Raw genomic sequence first — 19,194 nt, 5'->3', positions numbered from 1 at the left:
GGGGAATTTCAGGCTTCTCTCTCTCTCTCTCTCTCTCTCTCTCTCTGGAAAAAATCACTTTCCAATCTCTCCAGTATTATATCAATGTGGTCTATGTAGCAGAACTGGATATGCTACTTCCCTCTCACAGGGAAAATCACTTAGATCGGATAATTTAAAAAAAGTTAAGTTAGCTTGTATCTTTATGTGTAAACTCCCGTCCAACAACGTAAAACATTAAAGTCCATTCCCGTCTCAGCCAACAGGGGGATGGAAAGGGGGATGGGGAAGGGAACTTCAGAAGAAGGAGAGAATAACGGGCTGTTTGGGTGTGGGAGGAGTGGACATGAAACAGACTCAGAAACACTCGGAATATTCTCAATCTAATTCTAAGACTACGTTTCGCAACCCCAGAAGGTAAGACATATCTTAGCTGTTTTCCTGTAGACTAGCTCGGCAATTCTCTTCATATTTGCATGGCCAACGGGTTAATACTGTGCCTATTGTGATTATTGCAAAACAAAAACAAAAAAAAAAGTGATAACTCCTAAGTAGGACTGTTTAGAATTTTCTTTACCAAAATTAAAGATTGCGCATTTGTGCGTAGCCGAGACAGATAATAAATGCAGCAAGTTTGACTGAGATAAAGGTTGTTGTAACGTTAACTGAATGTTTGAGTTTATAGTGAGACAAGGGACTCGGACGTTTGGAGGGGGTGGGGTGCTAAAGGCTTTGCGAGACTTCCCTCACCAATGTTTTAACCGGACAGAGGTTGTCACTTGTTTAGCACACTAAACCGAAAGGTAAAATAAGGCATCTTTTTTTTGTAATTTCTCAAACACGTCCGCACTGGTACAGGTCAGTGTTAGGGTCGACTGGTTTGCGGCGCGCGCACCGGATTAGCACCGGCGTAGATCAGGCTTAGTGTCTCTTTGTTTATTTAAGGTCTGCATTGAGAAACAGTGTCAATGTAAGGCTTCTGATGTTAGATCAGATTCCCTCGGTTTATCATGACCAAAAACAAAACAAACAAACAAACAAAACAAAAAAAAACATTATAGGCAAGTAGTCACTGTAGGCTACCAGTTCTTTTTGAATCATGGACTATACAAATCAATCTGGTCTCATGAGTTTTTTAAACTGTAAATATGGCCCTGTATTTACCCATCTGAACAGAAATAGTTTATTTATATATATTTTTACATTAGTGCAAAATTAATTGTTTGTTGCAATCAATATTTTTGTCATGCTCCACATAATCTTTCTTGGCTCCCTGTGACTCAAACGGCTTAGATGAGGAAGAGTACTTTATCTAGGCCACACTGTGTATGTGTACAATTGTTTGCTTGTATATCCTTCAAAAAATACTTCCATGCGAAGGCCTCATAAGTATTTTCCCAGAGCCATATCTCTTTAACGGAATCTTGATAGAATGGGAATGTAATTCAGTTCTGCTACTGCTGTGAGTTTACTGTTAGGTTTGAGCATGTGTAACAAGGCCCCTCATCTCCATCAGAGATGAAATTATTGATAACACTGTGCCACACACACACAGGGCACTACATTATCCCATAAGCCTAGACCACGTTCAAACCATTACTTCTTCTGTATTTTTTGCTCTCTTTTTGCTCTACCTACCTTTCTTTCTTTGGACATTATTTTATTTTATGTTTGTCTTCTTCGCTCCCTGTCAGACAATAAGAAACGCTAATGCAGTTCTCTCTCTCTCTCTCTTTCTCTCTGTCTCTCTCTCCCCCTCCCTGTGGGGCAGATGTAGGACATTCAGTTAGGCTTGGGGAAAAAGCTTTCTTCACTAATATAAGACGCCTGCTTCTAAGTCGACTTCCTCAAGCTGATCCATTAGAACTCAGGTGGCAGTGGAGATTCAGAGCACACACACTTTCATCCATACACACTGTCTTACACACACATACTTGCTGAAAGGAACATCCACTCTCCCTCTAATCAGTTGTGGGCAGAACACCAGGAACAAAAACACAGATTTTCCTACAAACACACTCACTCATACATACTTTTTTACAAAACATACACACACACACACACACACACACACACACACATCACACATCACACACTGACATGGCAAGTGTTTGTCCATATGGTCCCTTTACCCATGCCATTGTCAGAGGAATCCCAGAATCCTTTGGGAAGCTGGCAGAGGGTGGTGAGGCTGTAGAAACAGATGTGGCCAGGGCTCAGCGCCAGTTTGGGGTGCTGATGGGGGCGCTGCGGCAGAAGGTGGGGCTTCAGCTGATGGAGATACCAACAGACGCCGAGTTTCCTGAGAGCTGGAGGATAGAGGACATTGCAGTCATCCAGGGAGACACGGCCCTCATCACATGCCCCTACAAACAGCAGAGACGTGCAGAGGTGAACAGCACACACACAAGCACACGTTCATACATACACATAAACAAACGCACACACATACATTAATGTATGCACAGATACATACACTCACACAGTATTTATAAGTGCTTATACGGGTACACTTGCATATACTTTACACACAGATGAATGCCCTTACCTACCCTTCCTACACACATGCGTGTGTGTTTGTGTTTATGTGCATGTTTCATCATGTGTGTTTCAGGCAGAGGCAGTGAGGGAGGTCCTTTATGAGCTGAACATGAACGTGGTAGAGATGGGAGAGGAGGAGGGGGGCTCTGGAGGTGCGACCCTGGAGGGCAGTGACGTGCTCTTCACAGGGAAAGAATTCTTTGTGGGGATCTCCAAGCACACCAACCATCACGGAGCCGAAGTGCTCGCCAACACCTTCAGGGTAAGCACATGGGGCAGCTTCGAGACTGGCCATGCAGACCAGTGAGAATGATGGATTAGTCTGTTGTATTGGTTTAGGTAATGTATCTCTCAGTGATGAATATTGATTGGTGAATGATTTGAGTGTGTATTTGTCTACAAAACTCTGTTATGATGTTTGGTGCATTATCACTCTTTTTCACATTATGTCTTCAAAGCTCTTTGCCTGTCCAAAGTATACAACCAGCTTTAGATTTAAAAAAAAATCTTAGAATAGGTTTAAATGACACTGCCTACTGAAAGTGTGCAAACAATTTTAGATTGAGTTTAAGAATGCCTGATCTGTTTCTGCTTTTAGTGGAGTGTTTGAGCAGCAGCTGTTATGGCCCCTGTGGATAGGATTATTCAGATTGGGGTGTGGTCTGCACAGCAGTTCTTTTTCTCTCTTGGCCCTTCAACATGTCTGACAGTTTGGGGAAACTCCTCTCACTTCCTCTCTGGTGGCTAAGCCATGCCCCCTTGAGGTCTCAGAGTTTTCATCACCACTGTCTTTTCAAGATCTTTTTATGCTTAATAGAATCCATGAAGTCCACAGCTGGATTATTTATGCCCCCTGTGTGTATGTGTGTGCTTTAAAGTGGGCATTACTGTGGACAGGACTATAATGACTCTAAATATTTGTTTCTCTTTATGATTCGTTTATCTTACTTGTTAATCCTGATGATGTATTTAAATGTATGTTCAGGACTTTGCCGTTTCCACGGTACCTGTGTGCGGGGGTTCTCGTCTGAAGAACATTTGCTCCATGGGAGGTCCTGAAACCATCATCTTCAGTAACAGCGAGGGAGCCAAAAAGACCTTACGGGTAAGATAAAGGTCTAAAAAAAAAAAGACCCCGACACCCCTGCTTCATGTCAGACTCAACTGGTTACTTAAAACTGTCTGATGGTTGGGAGAGACCCAGTTGGTGAGAGAGACTCAGCAGGTGAGATACACCCAGTGGGTGAGAGAGATAAAGTGGGCTCGATGCTCTTACAAATAAAAACTGCAGTAAATGTTCTGTTTAGTTCAGCTGCATTACAATCAATAACAAGCTATTTCTAGTAAACTCTGATACATCAGTGGTGATGTAAAAATGCACCGTAGGAACCATACCATCTAAAACTGAATCCCAGCAAGACTGAGTTGCTAAACATTATTAGAAATTCGGTAATGAAGAGTCAGGAGACTGTGTTGATCCTCAGGTTCCAGATGTTGGCACGCATGGAGAAACTTCAGATCATTTTTTTCTTAGCCACAAAGAAGCGTACTAGTTTAACATCAGGCAGTCAGTTCAGAAGCAGGAGAGAGACAGCAGGAGAGAAGGGAGAAGGGTAGATGGGGAGGGGGTGGAAGAGGGAGGCCTAGGAGAACCCAGCCCAGAGCACATTATTACTACCTCACAGTCACCATGGCAAAGATGAGTTACAGAGCCATTGAGAACAGTTTTAGAAGTATGAATGCAATATAAAACAATAAGAATCAAGAACAATCACAAAATAAAACACACACAACAGGGACATGGAGCAGCTAGCCTTCACCGTGATCTTGCTATCCCTTTTGAGAACTCATTTATCACTCCATCGAAGAATGCAAGAAATCTTGGTGTAACTGTGGATGACCAGATAGTATTCCCAGATCATGTTACAAATTTGACCCAGTCATGCAGGTTTCTCCTCTTCAACATTCACGTTTTTATCTCTATGAAGGCCACCCAGGTGTTTGTTCAGTCTCTTGTCAACTTGTGGCTTGACTACTGCAACATACCCACAGAAAGATTTGCCTGGAGTATCTTCAATCCCTTGCAACTGATCTAGTAACATTTTCCTATGTTACTCCACTACTCCATTCACGTCACTGAATTGCTGAAGCTGTTTGTAACAGATTTAAATCTCCAATGCTTGCATAAAGGTCCAAAGATAAACCTGCTCCTTGATGACTGGTCAAAAGCTGATCTGCACCTTGAGCCCTTCAAGTTTCAGTTATGGGCTGGCTTGACCAGCCATCCTTCAAGATTCATGGAATCATCAAGACTCTTCTCCAACATAGTACCCAGTGGGTGGAATGAACAGCAGAATCCCTCACTGACTTCAAACACCGACTGAACATGGCAAAAATTATCGGGGGATGGGGGGTTCTGACCCATCCCTTCCAAGGAATATACAGTGTTGTTTCCCTCAATCATTGTAAACATAACTATATGATAATACGGTAAATAATAATATCAAAATAATACGGTAAAATCCATTGACAGAACATATACTAATTCTAGATGCAAAACAATTTGTTTGTAACTTTTGAAAGATTGCATTCCTCCCTTCATATGCTTCACAGTGGTTTAGTCCACTGCCTACCATCACCCAAACTCCTCAAACATTAGGCCTCATTATAAGTAACTGTGGAGCAAGAAAGTTTATAGATAGCAAATGCCCATAGAATAATGAAATGTCCATAGAAAGCCACAAATTCATACAAATTGTGGCAAGTTCTATAACCCACAAACACTTCAGAATGAGAAAGCAATCATGCCCAATAAAGGGCAGGTGGCAATGGCAATGCAATGTGCCATGATCATTCTGAAGAAGTTTAAGAAATATAAATTTGATCATAAATGGTTATGCTGTGACAGTACCAAAGGAGCAACTTCACAGGAATGACGGTAGAATGTGGTATATACCGCACCATGCTGATGAAGACAAAGATAAACCTGGATTAAAATAAAATATGGATAGAATGAACTCATACCAGAAGCCAAAGCCAGACCTCAGCAAAGGTGGATAATAGAACTTTACCAGTTGTCCGAGTTCCATATCAACAAATGTATGATACCTGAGCACTTTGTAAAAATTAAGACCCCTTGGCTTCATCATTTCAGTGATGGAACGTCAATCAGGCTATGGAACAGCAAGTTATTCGAGGATCCCAAGCCTCAGAACAGATCAAGGAACCAACTTGCTGAGAACTGGAGGAATCTCTTAAAGCATTAAACCATGTTAAAATCCAGAAGGTGCTGGTAAAAAATGGAGTGAAATAGGAATTCACCCCCTAAACAATGCTCATCATGGTGATTCATGGGAGAGACTGATCAGTAAGGTTTGCTCAAAATTTTACCTAAGAACACTGCCATGAATAAGAACTTCTCCCAATGATCCAGGAGCAATTTGGTGATGAACAAATGCTTTTTTCAGCATAACGGAGCTCCATGTCACAAGGCAAAAGTGATAACCAAATGGCTCGGTGAACAAAACATTGAAATTTTGGGTCCATGGCCAGGAAACTCCCCAGATCTCAATCTCATTGAAAACCTGTGGTCAATCCTCAAAAAGAGGGTTGACAAACAAAAACTGTGATCGACTCCAAGTCCTGATTAGGCAAGAATGAGTTGCCACCAGTCAAGATTTTGCCCAGAAGCTGATATCCAGCGTGGCAAGGTGAAATGCAGAAGTCTTAAAAAAGAAGGGTCAACACTGTATCGAGTGTTGGCTTAAATTGGATGTATTTGTCAATAAACAGTTAAAATACTTATGAAATTGTACTTCACTATACCATTTAAACATCTGACAAAAGGATCTAAATAAAACTGGGGCAGTAAACTTTGTGAAAACCAAAATTTGTGTCAGTCTCAATACTTGACAGGCAGTGGCCATGACTGTACATTCTTAAATATTGCATTTAATTGTATTACACTAGGTTAATTCTTAAAACTGATTGACTTTTACTGGCTGATTGTATATTTTGTGTGTGAGTGATGAAAGGGGTAATTTCAAAGACTGCATATAAATGAATTATTTAACCAAGTTGATTTTTGTAAATGCTGAAAAGGTTTGGACAGATGTAAGCAAACAAGGTGTAACAGGTGCAGTCTGCATAAACCACACTTAATCATATATCAACACCCAACAGAGCAGGTTCCAGTTATCCTCTTGCCACATCCTTATGGCTGAGGTTTGCAGTGTCTTGAGCACACTACTGACCCTGGTGCACACCATGGTAGTTCCCACTTACACATGGCTATTATTTAAGTAACAAAATCCTCCCTCTGCCTCAAGGTGCTGTGGTCTGGTTATAACCTCATTACTTTGAAGAGGGAACAACCTGGAATGCCGTCTCTTTTTGTTCTTAAACCAATGCTTCCTGGTCCTAGCCAGGAGACTCCATGTACCATTCATTTTGGGGATTTTCCTTTTCTTACATGCCCACCCTTAAAGGGCTTGCAAATTACCTCCCTGGACTGAATCAAATGCATTAGAGCAGGGAAAATCCTGCGAAAAGTGCTGTTAGACAACATTGAAACTTATGCATAACTTCAAAGTGTGCATCACAGAGCCATCCCCATCTGTGCAGGAAGATGACGTTTACCTATCAAAAAGCACTCCAAAGATTATAATAGTTATCATTGTGTTATTCCTCCAATACTTGCCTTGCCCTGCTATCTCTGCTGTAGATGATGGAACAGCTGACGGATTATAACTATGACATGCTGTCTGTGCCGGAGTCTGTGGCAGCTAACTGCGTGTATGTGCGCAGCCCAGCCAAAGTGGACTTCCTGCTGCATCCCACTGTAGATGAGTGTCCCAACAGCATAGCCGTGAGTTTCCTTCTCAAGTAGCACATTTTACACAATGTTTTTGCAGAATGTGTAAACAGCAGTCTGCTTTCAAGTGTGCCTGAACTATAGGGACTAAAATACTGTATTGTGATTATATCACTGCATCTTCTGAGTGTAGTTTGCCTTAAGAATACTAAAATGCATTATTTATTATTGTTTTAAAAAAACTTAAGTAATTTAATTAAAATTAAAAGTTATTTACATTTGTTGGATCAAGTGAATGTCATAACTCATCAGGTTGCTTACGGTAAGTAACAATAAATCCTACAGTTTGTTAGACAGGTTGTTTCATAGTACAGCCTTCTGAAATATGGGTACCTCAAAAGCCAGTACTATGCTATTAACAATCTATTGTGCAGAACTACAAAACCACCAACATCTTTTCTTGTGTTTTAATTTTTAAAAAAATATATTTACATTTACAGCATTTAGCCCATACTCTTGTCCAGAGTGACTTACAGATGTGCTGTTTTGTTTCCATGAAACTGCATGAATCCCTGTGCTAGTACAACTAGACCTGAGGTTAGCACATTGAGGCCCTGTCAGACACAGTGCAGAAATACATACACAAAACCAGTACAAGATTTTGTTACGTTTATCTAAAACTTTTATCCAAAGCGAAGTACAATTTGAGCAATTGAGGGTTAAGGGCCTTGCTCAGGGGCCCAACAGTGGCAATTTGGCAGCAGTGGGGCTTGAACAGGCAAATTTTTGATTTCTAGTTAACTACTGAGCCACCACTGCCCTCATGATTAATTATCTAGTGCCAAATAAGAGACTGTTTAGGACTGTATTTCAAGACAGCAGGGCATTTCACTGTACATACAGTCAAATTAAGATCATTCCATCACCTGTTTACACAATGTTGTAAAAATTACAGCAGGTTTTGTGACTATAGCTTTCTCCTGTGTACAGCATGCAGTGGTGTAGCTTTCCCAGGATCAGTAAGCGATACTTAGGCTTGTTTATTTATAGTTATATGCCACTATCACGTGCTACCACTATGCTGGAGCAGGAGATGGTTCCTTTGCATTTTTTTTTGTTTTCCCTCCTGCCCCACACACTCCTAAACCTCTTTCTGCATATCTGGGAGGGACCCGAGGTAATACTTGTGCAGGTCAGTAGACTTAATAACTCCTTACTGCTCCCCAGTGTTGCAACTGCCCATTGATTATTACTACGTAAGGTGTGCATGGGTTGTGGACCAGGGTGTATGTTTGGGATCAGGCCTAGTCTGTGTTGTGCCCAAGCTTGTAAATATGCCAAAAACATCAACTTTTTCTGTACAGTATTTTATTTTAATTTTTTTTGTATTTTACATTTTTATTTGTACATGGTTCATATGCTCTGAAAATGGTTTGTTCTGGGATCTTTTTTTTTGTTGTTGTAATTTTACATCCTTAAGCAGCCCACTATCATTTATGTTCTTTCTCAGCATTATACTTCACTATGCTCTTACTGCAGTCACATGGTCTGTATATATTCACATATAATCTGCTCAATAATTATAACTGTGATTCATTAAGGTTTATTAATGAAGTTATTTGTCAGTCCTAATTATAATTCCAATCTCTAAATTATTCATAGAATCGCAACAATTCTGTTTTGTAACTGTTTTTCAATTAGAGACACGGGCATTTTCAGAGTTCATTATAGCCCAGACAGACATGAAACCAAGACAAAGATTCAATGAATGATATGAGAGGACTGAATGAAAAGAAATATATGATATCAAATGAGATCCTGTAGAGAAACCATTAAATGAGAGAGCTCCTTTAGAGGATCCATTAAATGGGAGAGATCTGATAGAGCAGAGGTTCTCAAATCACAGTCCTCAAGGTTCAGGTCCTACAGGTTTTGCACCCTCCCTTTTTCTAGGGGTCAGGGGTGATGACAAAGTGGCCAACCAGTTACATGAATAATTAATTAACTACAAGAGATTACACAATCCAAGACTGTATTTGGATTTGAGGTCTAGATTTGAATTTCAGTGCTCCAGAGGAGCCAATTAATAGGAGAGATCCATTAGAGGGAACTGTTAACAGTGTTTTTGTAAGAGCTGTACTCTAGTGAGACCTTTCTTTTCAGGTTCCTTCTGTTTAGGGCCAGCTTGCCAAAGTGAACATATCTGATGTAAAAGGTCCTTGGTCTGATATTAAAGAGGCAATCTGGACAGGTTCCAGTGGGTGAACCTGGGTCTGTTACACAGCAAATAAATGCAAACAAGAACAATGCTGCATGCAGCAAAACCTACCAATATAGCTAAGACACAGTATCCCAGTATCCTAAGAATTAGCTATAATTTTAACTGTAATTTAACAGCATTGACATCAGTTTTCCTTCTCAGGATGCCTTATAATTTAACTTCCATGTGTAAGTAGGTGTAAATATAATAGAAGAATGTGTAAGGAGCCATATGAAAAATTAAAGTTAAAAGAGTAATAAAGGTTTGGCCTCAAGGTTTTTCCTTTTGCTTTCCATTTATAATTCAAATTAACCATATTGCAAATAAGGAACAGTCTGAATTCTCTTTACTTCATAAATTGTCAGGAAGATTTGTTTTTCTCTCAGCAATATATGTGCCCTGTTTCTCCATCTCCCTCCTTCAGGCCTTTCAGAAGTTGCCTGACTACACTCTCCTCCCCACCGCCTGCAGTGAGGCCTCCAAGCTAGGAGGGATGCTGTCTTCTTTCTGCCTGCTTATTAACCGGAAGTTCAACTACTAAACCTATAACTCATATCTGTATGAGTTAGTTGTATTGGTGTGGCTAATTTAGTGTTCCATCAGTCTCTTACAACTGTGTGATCAGTGACCTGTTCTATTACTTCAATGTATTTAAAACTAATCATTAGTTTATGATACATTCATGTAAACACCTAGGAAACATGCAGTGAAATATAGAAAATATTTTATACAGATTTAAGACATTTATGTAACTATGTGCATGAGTTCTCAGTTAACGAGCAGTTATTACATTTAATTAGTTGCTTGTACACTGGTAAGTTGTTTTGTACCCTGCGAGTATGCTGTTTGTTGATGTACCAGCATATCTTTGCATAAGAATATTTTATATAATAGGGTTGTGGTTAAAAAAATGGTGATGGTTCAGTGGTGGCATCATCACAACCTTGGAGGACACCTTCACTGATACCTGAAAGATTTGTGACCAAGCCCTTGTTGATGTCACAACCTCTGTAGAAAAAGAAAGACATTTCATAAATAAACAGACCACTGCATAACTTCTCAAACTGGTAATGTTAATATTGCAAGTTTTAATATGAATGTACATCACTCCATTCCGTAAAATTCTGTAGAATGGAGTTGAACGGACTGTATGAGAACACAAGAGAGCACACCAATAGATGTATAAGAGCCTAGCAAAGGTTTCATTCTCAGGTTCTTTTATAATCTCAAGATTAAGAAATGCAAAATCCAAAGAACAGGTGATCCAACAAGTTTCTTAGCCAACAGTTAAGAAAGAGTGGCTGCATCGTGTCAAATGTAGTTGAGAAATCCATATTAAATTCTAGCATTTGTTTTAATGTATCTCAAGGTATTTATGAGGTGAGGTGGGAGGTACACACCCTGGAAGAGATTGAAGTACTTTTTCTATTCCATTTCATTGCCAGGGTTGTACAAGTTAAAGGTGGAAAGTCATCAAAGGACTTTGGAAGGTTATTTCAGGCAGGAAGGCAGACAGTTTGTGTTTGTTGAGGGTTAGGGTGAGAAGGGCAAAGTCCCCTGAAAATCTGGCAGTACCACCTCTGTATAGAAGCAGACAGGAATAAGTAGAAATAGGACACCATAGGGGGTATGCTCTGCAATTTATATCTGTGGAGGGTTATGTTTAAATGAAATATAACAATAATCAAAAATCCAGTCTAGAATATTCTTACTGGTTTGCATACCCACAGAGCAGATGAGTGTGTAATCTAGGACAACATAGGTTTATAGATATAAAAAAAAAACAGTAAAATAGGTTTCTCACATGTAGCTAAAACCACCCCCCAAAACATCCATTTCCATTGTGTAGTGTGAATGTAGCCACTGAATTTGCAGAGCAGCTTCTAGATAACATAGGCAATCTGATCAACCCTTGTCCACAAAACATTCAACATTTTACATGAACTGCACAAGCTTGGAAGGATGTTTTATTTAAATAGTATTTCAAACAAGCCTAATGTGGAACTTGGCCAAAACTGTATAGGCTTACTGTTACCTTTAACCCCAGCTGGGCTCTAATGCTGTGGATTTTGCAGACACGGCATTAGCTGTATACAGTGTGCTGTTTGTAATCGGGGATAATGAACACTTAGCTGCGAAACACTTTACACACTAGTGTAAATTTTAAGGGTGTGTTCAGTGAACTGCAGTAACAGAGCAGTCTGGAGTGTGAATGCTTCCTTTCAACCTCTAGTGAGGTTCGTTTTAAGTATGAATTCAATATGAAAAGAACCAAACAGGACATGATGTCACAAAAGATGATACTAAACACGCAGAATGGTGCTTTGAAAGCAAAAAGTTTTGTACAGGCATCAGAAATGTGTCATCTCTTTGCAGTGCACCTTCTTTGATATGTGCAGCAGAGGAATTCGAGTCTGATTTAGAGTCCTTTATCCATTTTACCACCTCTTGCAGTGTTTCCAGATGGTAATACCACCAGATATAGACAGAGACATAAGTGCATTAAGACCATAGATTCTATCAAACACTTTTCATATGTCTATTTTTTTATTATTATTTGTTTCAATTGTGAATGCTAACAAACCAGGACTAAAATTTAACAAATGTATAATTTTGTTAAGTCCGCACCAAGGAATCCGAACTACAAATATGAACACACCCTAATCCACCACTGCCAACACCACTACTGTATTCTGAAATCACTTAACTGACTGTACCTGTGCCCATTGCATCAACTTGTACTGGCCTCTTTCACGAGCAACATTGGTCAGAACAATGTTACCTGGATGATTTTAATACAAAGGCTACTGGAAATATGGGCCAATATCATATACCAAAGTTACCATCAGTTAATTACCTCCCAAGTACAAAAAAAACTTAAGCACAGTTAGTAGGTGCTGGTTTGTATTTGTGGATAAGATTGCCTCCACACAATTCAGCCAGCTGCAAAAATTTGCACTTTTTAAGTTCCAGATATTTCCACTTAAATGCCAACTTCTGCATCTAACTGAACACAACATTTTCAACTGAATATCAGATCTGGCCCAAGACAAGTGACCCAAATGCGACCAACTGAAGTTTGTTTAAAATTTATTTCATCCTTTTGTAGAAAGCAACAGATATTTTAACGGTTGGATTTGGCCACTCTCTCCAGCTCATCCTTTTTCTTGATGGCATAGGAGTTTGATGAACCCTGAGAACAAAATAAGAAGACATTTTGAAAGATAAAACAACTCATTCTCCAGGTATTAAAATAAATCACAACAGAGTATGTTTCTGAGCTGGTGATTGGCTAAGCAATGGAATGCAGCAGCCAATGAATAAGCAGAGAACATTTGCTCTGCGAAGACTATAGCACACCAGGACAACGAAGGACATCGAGATGTGACTCTAGTCTCGCTCTCTGGACAAGCTCCAGTTAGACTGCTATGATTTCAACCTATTCTATCCAAACAATATAGTTTCTTCATAACATCTATAGACATTCATCTATGTTTTTATATACTGTTAATAAAGCAGGCACAAGTTCCAGTGTCTGACGGTTGGAACCAGGAGACTGCATTCTGCATCACATCATAATGCATTTTGCCTAAGTATTGTTAAGCTTTGTCAACTTCACTGTGCTGTGTTCTTTAATGAACTGTTCAGAATCTCTGGCGTCAGAAAAGTAGTCAGTATAAATGTTGTGTGGTCCATTACCTTTGCAGCGTTGATGAGCTCATCTGCCAAACATTCAGCAATGGTTTTAATGTTCCTGAAAGCAGCCTCTCTCGCCCCCGTACACAGCAGCCAGATGGCCTAACAGACACACACACACACAGTCCATTAACAACAAAATAGATACTGTTTTAAGTTTGCCATGTATTCCTAAACTACCTCCCGTAGTAAGTGACAGTGCTATTCAGTTAAATAGCAATGGTCTTGTTCCTGTGCCAAGATGAAACAGCTGTGCCGATCAAAGGAGAAATCATATAGAAGTGGGGATTGGTCACTGTACAATCAAGCAAGGAATTCCCTGAATAAAGAAATCAGAGGCCAAGAAAAACTACTCAAAAACTGTGTAGAATGATGCCCACCAACGAGCTATCAACTATCTGGAAAAGCTTGCAGGACATCACCAGCTACAAAAGGTCACCCTCCCAGACAATGGGTGATGACCAGCTGGCTAAAGACCTTAACACATTCTACTGCAGGTTGGAAAAGCCCAGCACCACACACCTATTCAACCACAACCCACCCCTCAACACTAAGCTACCCACTCAGCCTGCCTTGAAGATCTGCGAGGAAGATGAGATGCCTCTTCAAAATACGAAAAGTGAAGATTCTTGCCCTGATGAAGTTGCATCGTCTCGTCTGTGGGCCTGCGCAGACCAGTTTGCACCTCCCTTTACAAAGATTTTGAACAAATCACTGGAGTTGTGTGAAGTACTGTCCTGTTTCAAATGCTCCACAACTATACCTAAGCAAGCCACCATCACAAAATTGAATGACTATATACACCTGTTGCTCTGACTTCTGTGGTCATGAAATTCTTTGAGAGATTGGTACTGGCACATCTGAAGGACATAACACCCCTGCTGATCCCCCTGCAGTTTGCATACTGGGCCAACAGGTCAGTGGACGACAAAGTGAATATGGGGCTTCACCTAATCCTTCAGCACCTTGAACACCCAAGAACTTATGAAAGAATTCTGTTCTTGGACTTCAGCTCGGCATTTAATACTGGAGCATCCACAATAACCTGGAGCTGAACACATGGAAAACACTGGTGATGACAGTGGACTTCAGGAGAAGTCCCCTGACCCTCCCTACACTCCCCATCCTTGACAGAACAGTGGAGTCCTTCAGGTTCCTGGGTACCACAATCACCAAGGACCTGAAGTGGGTTGTGAAGTGGATAGTAACATCAGCTCCATGATCAAGAGAACCCAGAAGAGGATGTCATTTCTGTGTCACCTGAGGAAGTTCAACCTGCCCCAAGAGCTTATGGGGGCATCTACACTGCCATCATAGATTCTGTAAACACCACATCCATACTGTGTGGGGTAGCTGAGCCACCAAGCATGACCAACAGGCTGCAGTGCATTATCAGGTCTGCAGAGAAGACCATTAGTGTTATGCTGCCAGATCTGCTCACTTCCAGAATCAAGAGGCAGGTGGAGAAAATCAGAGTAGACCTATCTCACCCCGTCATCACCAGTTCCAGCAACTTCCCTCAGGTCAAATGAGGATCACAAGAACCAATCTACAGAGAAGCTTTTTTCCAATATACCATCAACTCAAACAGCGCATACCTCAATGCATAATAAACTCCGTATAACACGCACAATCACAAACCTAACTGAACCCAACATAGAAGCACCTAATTTCACCAGGTATGAACAGTTCTGCATTAAAGAGCTGTGGTCATTAGTGAGAGGTGGCACTCTGCAGCATGGCGTAAAAACCTTTAAACAATGGGTAGTAAAATGGCTTTTAATTGAGATTTGCAAACCTACTACTGAACATCCTTAGGACATCAAGACTAGTGATAAAGAAACTGTGTTGACATATGAAAAGAAGCAAGACACACCCCATAGCAGCTGTGGACAGTTACAGATAAGGTTTCTGTTTCAGAGTTTGTTACTGGCCAAGCACTGGAAAAAACCTCCAATGAACTGGCAGAGAATATATGCACTGAAATTCTACAGCACACCAGGGCAATGACTGGTGCCAGGATGTAACTGAATATTTGTGGACCTATCAGAATAAGGCTAAACAGTTTTGTTAGCACCTCAAAATTAGCCAGTAGAGGATACAGAGAGGCATCTGTGATTAGATATAGAAGCATAAATGCAGAGCCGTGTCCAGAAACACCCTACCCCAGAACTTCCATCACCTCAGTACTGATCAGATGAGCTACATACACAGAAGTGTCACTGTTCCCAATTTGATCAAGTGTCCCCAGTACAATAGGCTGGCTCAGTTCATCTGGGCTCTTCTCAAGCAGACATGTTTTCAGTGTAGAGACTACAGAGAAAGTGCCATGTGCCCTGTGACTGTCAAAAAGAAGATGCTGTATTATGGGTGTATTTGTATGCACGCATGGGTGGTTCTGAATTTGATAAAAGGTAGTAACATGCACCTGGTTGACCCTGCGAAGCGGGGACACATCCACAGCTTGTCGCCTTACTGTACCAGCACGGCCGATACGGGTAGAGTCCTCACGGGGGCCACTGTTGATGATGGCATTCACCAGCACCTGCAGTGGGTTCTGCAAGACAAACCAAAGAAAACCATGAAAGTAGATGAATTTGCAATATCACAAGGAATCTTAAAACACCAAAGGTTATTTTTGTAGAATCACATCCTACTATATATAAATGGTAGATCTTTTTAACAAGAAAAATGTAGCAGCCTAACTTGATATGTAGCTGAGGGAAGTCTGTTTCTGAGCTGGTGATTGGCCAAGCAATAGAAAGCAACAGCCAATGAATATGCAGAGAAAGTTTACTCTGCGAGGACAATAGCACATCATGACAATGAGGAATGTCAAGATGTGACTCTAGTCTCACTCTCTGAACTTTTAGATTTAAAGCAAATAAGTCAAAATTAATCTCAGAATCTCAGACTGAAAATGGATGAATGCACCATCTTCCAACCACAATAAATAAATAAATTAATAAATCAGCATTTATACTTTTATAAATCTTTGAAACAGTAACAGCCCCTATATGATGCTATTAAATTGACAGTGGATCATGTTTATGTAATGCTGCATCTTTCCAAAACATCTGTCCAGTGCAGAGTTTCTCTGAATTATACATGAAACCTTAATTTCTCTAGCCATAAATTTGTTTATATACCTAATTTATACCACTTTAAAAAATAAACAAAAGATGTACTGCATTTAGGTGCACCAGGCATGGTCAGTCTGAAATGTGCTCCATGAGGGTTCTGACCTCGCCAGTCAGCAGGTGGATGATCTCGAATGCGTGCTTAACGATGCGCACTGTCATCAGCTTCTTGCCATTGTTACGGCCATGCATCATCATGGAGTTGGTCAGACGCTCCACGATGGGGCACTGTGCTTTACGAAAGCGTTTAGCAGCATAGCGCCCCCCAGAGTGTGGGAGGTACTTGGCGTACTTCTCCTTCACGGCAATATAGTCCTGAGCAGTGAAGGAAAAAAATCCAGCTTTATGGGCAAGACAGTGGATTATTACATAGAGCTTCATGAACTGCCATCATATACTTTGAAAAAAGGACATTTTAATAAAGAAAAATTAAATAATCTTTTAGTGGAAGTGTTTATAATTAACCATCATCCACTCTACAGTGCATTTACCCTTTTATATTAACAGGGTAAAAAACATCACCTTAAGCTTTATCTGGACAGACAAGCCCAATCTATATAGGGTCACTATTGCTCAAATGGGTTTAGCTGCTTGAAAGAGTTCTTAGGAATGTTTCTGTGCTGATCTGGTTCAGCAACAGAAATCAGCAGCCAATGAATGAGATGGTTTGTTCTACGAGAACGATAGCACATCAGTACAATGAAGGGTGCGAGGATGCAACACTAAAAAAATACAAGAAGATTTCTCTGACCAACTGTTTCAGCATTCAGGGCACTCACCTGTAGAGAGATGTCATTGATCTGAACATCATCTGTGCTCCATTTCCCAAACAACTTGATCTCTGGTGTCTCAGCCACAGCTGGCGCGGTCTCCCAGTCCGCCATCCTGAGGACAGAGCACCGTTCAAATAAAAGTTCCACAGGTAGCCATGTAGATTTCATAATGTAGATTTACACTATAAAGAGTTGTTTCTGAGCTGGTGATTGACTGAGCAATTGGAAGCTGCAGTCAATGAATAAGCTGAGAAGAGCTGTTCTGCGAGAACTACAGCACACCAGGGCAATGGGGAATGTCAGGATGTGACTCTAGTCTCGCTTGTGTACAGCTGGTACAGGACCCCTCTTAAAACATACCCAGACAAGTCAGGACAGACTTTAAAAAGACTTGTTTTGCATTAAAGGACTGAGGAAACTAGCATTTAGGAATGTAAATTGATAGCACTTAAAAACGCCAAACTTTGAATAACCCTCACCATGCCTTGCTATAGTATTAAGAACAAATCCGCCCTCTTCTATTGATCATGCATGTATTACACGTCGTTGCTAAAAAACGTACCAATGAGGAACACGGGTAAAATGAGTTGCCATTGAAACGAAATCACGTTTTATGTTTGTTTCTTAAGTTAATTCTCTATTCCTAATGAGAAACAGAATTTGGAGCAAATTAACTAAACGACCAATTCCTACAAGTTTGCCAATTGTTATTACCTAGCCCGCCTTAATTCCACTTTATCGACCGGAAGTAGACTAGCTGCATGTTCTATTTCGTTGTTCGTCCGCTTATGAAATACCGACTTGACGTTTCATGTAAACTAGACGGAATCAACTTCAGTCGAGGGACTCGACCATAATTGCCAAAAACTGCAGGCCCTTTGTGATGAATTAACAAACAGCCTGCCGAACTAACCAAAGACCAGCGACCAGTTCGTTAGCTTACATGAGGCTATCGTCAACCACATCTTACCATCCACCAAAACTGACGGCAAGAACAGCAAAATGTACGCCCATACAACAGGCCGCAAAATAAGGCCAGCGAGCTAGCTTAGCTACCCGAAAGGAAGCCACTACGTTAGCGTTAACTAGCAAGGTAGGGATCACGGAACACGAAAATAGCACGTTCCTTAAATACTTAACGATTCAATGTATTACATTTGTAACACATTTGGAAAGCTTTCGACAAGCGTGTACACACTAATTGCAGCAACGCTCGACTTCTGAAAACATGCCCAATACCCATCTAGCTAGGTTAGCCACATAGCGGTTAGCTAGCTAGCGTCGATAGACGACACATGGGCACTTTAGAGGAGATACGAATTAAATGTTTTTTAGCATATAAACCTCCATCTGTCACATCTGCAGTTCCGGTTATCTTACCAGATATTTTAGAAACGTGTACCGTACAACAGTTTTTACTTCTAGGATATTTAAACGCCAAATTCAAATACAATTTTTCACTCACTTGTGTACAGTCCCACACTGCACTTGGTAGAGACCGAAAAGGGCCAGTCTTTGCTGTGTGGCGCCTACATCCTCGTTGGTGGAAACGTCATCTTTTACTTCCCGTGTACATCTGCTTTATGAAACTGTAGTTTCTCCATGGATATTCCATGGCAGGGCTTCTGAGCTCCAGTCTTAGAGATCCTGTGCTCCAACTTAAGCTAGTTATCAGACCCTTCATAAGTTGAATCAGATGTTCAATGCATAGAAAAGGAGTAGGGAATATCTAATTAACTTGTGATCAGCTATGCTTAGGCTCACATGAAATGGCTTGACAGTACCCGTCATACACAATACAATACAAAAAAAAAAAAAAACCACACACAAAAAAAAACCGAATTTATGAGTGTTGGCACATTAGTGTCAACAAATCATGAACCTTGATCTTTAATAAACCTGAAGATGTTTTTCCAACACTTTTAGATTTATTTAAATTACTAATACAAGTCCCATCTCCCTACATAAATCTCAGTAATAACTGAATAGGGC

General features: G+C 40.5%; 2 protein-coding genes and 3 non-coding genes across 5 annotated transcripts; 1 reads left to right on the top strand and 4 right to left on the bottom strand.

The window, feature by feature from the left end:
* Positions 1-40: 40 nt before the first annotated feature.
* Positions 41-12,474, top strand: ddah2 (dimethylarginine dimethylaminohydrolase 2). The gene is made up of 6 exons (XM_027028524.2): positions 41-396; positions 1,751-2,370; positions 2,594-2,782; positions 3,506-3,625; positions 7,244-7,387; positions 10,018-12,474. The coding sequence occupies exons 2-6, from the start codon at positions 2,080-2,082 to the stop codon at positions 10,132-10,134; spliced, it is 861 nt and encodes a 286-aa protein (XP_026884325.1). The 5' UTR covers positions 41-396; positions 1,751-2,079; the 3' UTR covers positions 10,135-12,474.
* A 192-nt stretch (positions 12,475-12,666) lies between these two features.
* Positions 12,667-18,770, bottom strand: LOC113589072 (40S ribosomal protein S5). Its single transcript, XM_027028530.2, has 6 exons — positions 18,668-18,770; positions 17,209-17,314; positions 16,535-16,744; positions 15,718-15,846; positions 13,293-13,391; positions 12,667-12,786 (listed from the first exon to the last, which is right to left on the bottom strand). Exons 2-6 carry the CDS (start codon positions 17,311-17,313, stop codon positions 12,718-12,720), a joined length of 612 nt encoding a protein of 203 aa, XP_026884331.1. The 5' UTR covers position 17,314; positions 18,668-18,770; the 3' UTR covers positions 12,667-12,717.
* On the bottom strand, positions 12,862-12,994 carry LOC113589078. The gene has a single exon (XR_003411911.1). It is a non-coding gene; the product is annotated as a small nucleolar RNA SNORA3/SNORA45 family (small nucleolar RNA).
* Positions 16,016-16,148, bottom strand: LOC113589079. The gene has a single exon (XR_003411912.1). It is a non-coding gene; the product is annotated as a small nucleolar RNA SNORA3/SNORA45 family (small nucleolar RNA).
* Positions 17,393-17,525, bottom strand: LOC113589077. Its single transcript, XR_003411910.1, has one exon. It is a non-coding gene; the product is annotated as a small nucleolar RNA SNORA3/SNORA45 family (small nucleolar RNA).
* Positions 18,771-19,194: the final 424 nt, after the last annotated feature.

Source organism: Electrophorus electricus, chromosome 2, assembly GCF_013358815.1.
Source record: "Electrophorus electricus isolate fEleEle1 chromosome 2, fEleEle1.pri, whole genome shotgun sequence".
In the NCBI taxonomy this organism is placed as follows: Eukaryota; Metazoa; Chordata; class Actinopteri; order Gymnotiformes; family Gymnotidae; genus Electrophorus; species Electrophorus electricus.
The sequence above is the reverse complement of the archived record's forward strand: the minus strand, read 5'-3'. Positions and strand labels throughout refer to the sequence as shown.

Bases quoted from the DNA above. Each gene is read 5' to 3' on its own strand.
- ddah2 (XM_027028524.2), top strand. From the start codon at position 2,080: ATGGCAAGTGTTTGTCCATATGGTCCCTTTACCCATGCCATTGTCAGA. The intron at 2,783-3,505 runs GTAAGCACATGG...ATGTATGTTCAG, and splicing joins TGCTCGCCAACACCTTCAGG to GACTTTGCCGTTTCCACGGT. The intron at 3,626-7,243 runs GTAAGATAAAGG...TCTCTGCTGTAG, and splicing joins GAGCCAAAAAGACCTTACGG to ATGATGGAACAGCTGACGGA.
- LOC113589072 (XM_027028530.2), bottom strand. From the start codon at position 17,313: ATGGCGGACTGGGAGACCGCGCCAGCTGTGGCTGAGACACCAGAGATC. The intron at 16,745-17,208 runs GTGAGTGCCCTG...TTCACTGCTCAG, and splicing joins TCAATGACATCTCTCTACAG to GACTATATTGCCGTGAAGGA. The intron at 13,392-15,717 runs GTGCATGTTACT...TGTGTCTGTTAG, and splicing joins CGCTTCGCAGGGTCAACCAG to GCCATCTGGCTGCTGTGTAC.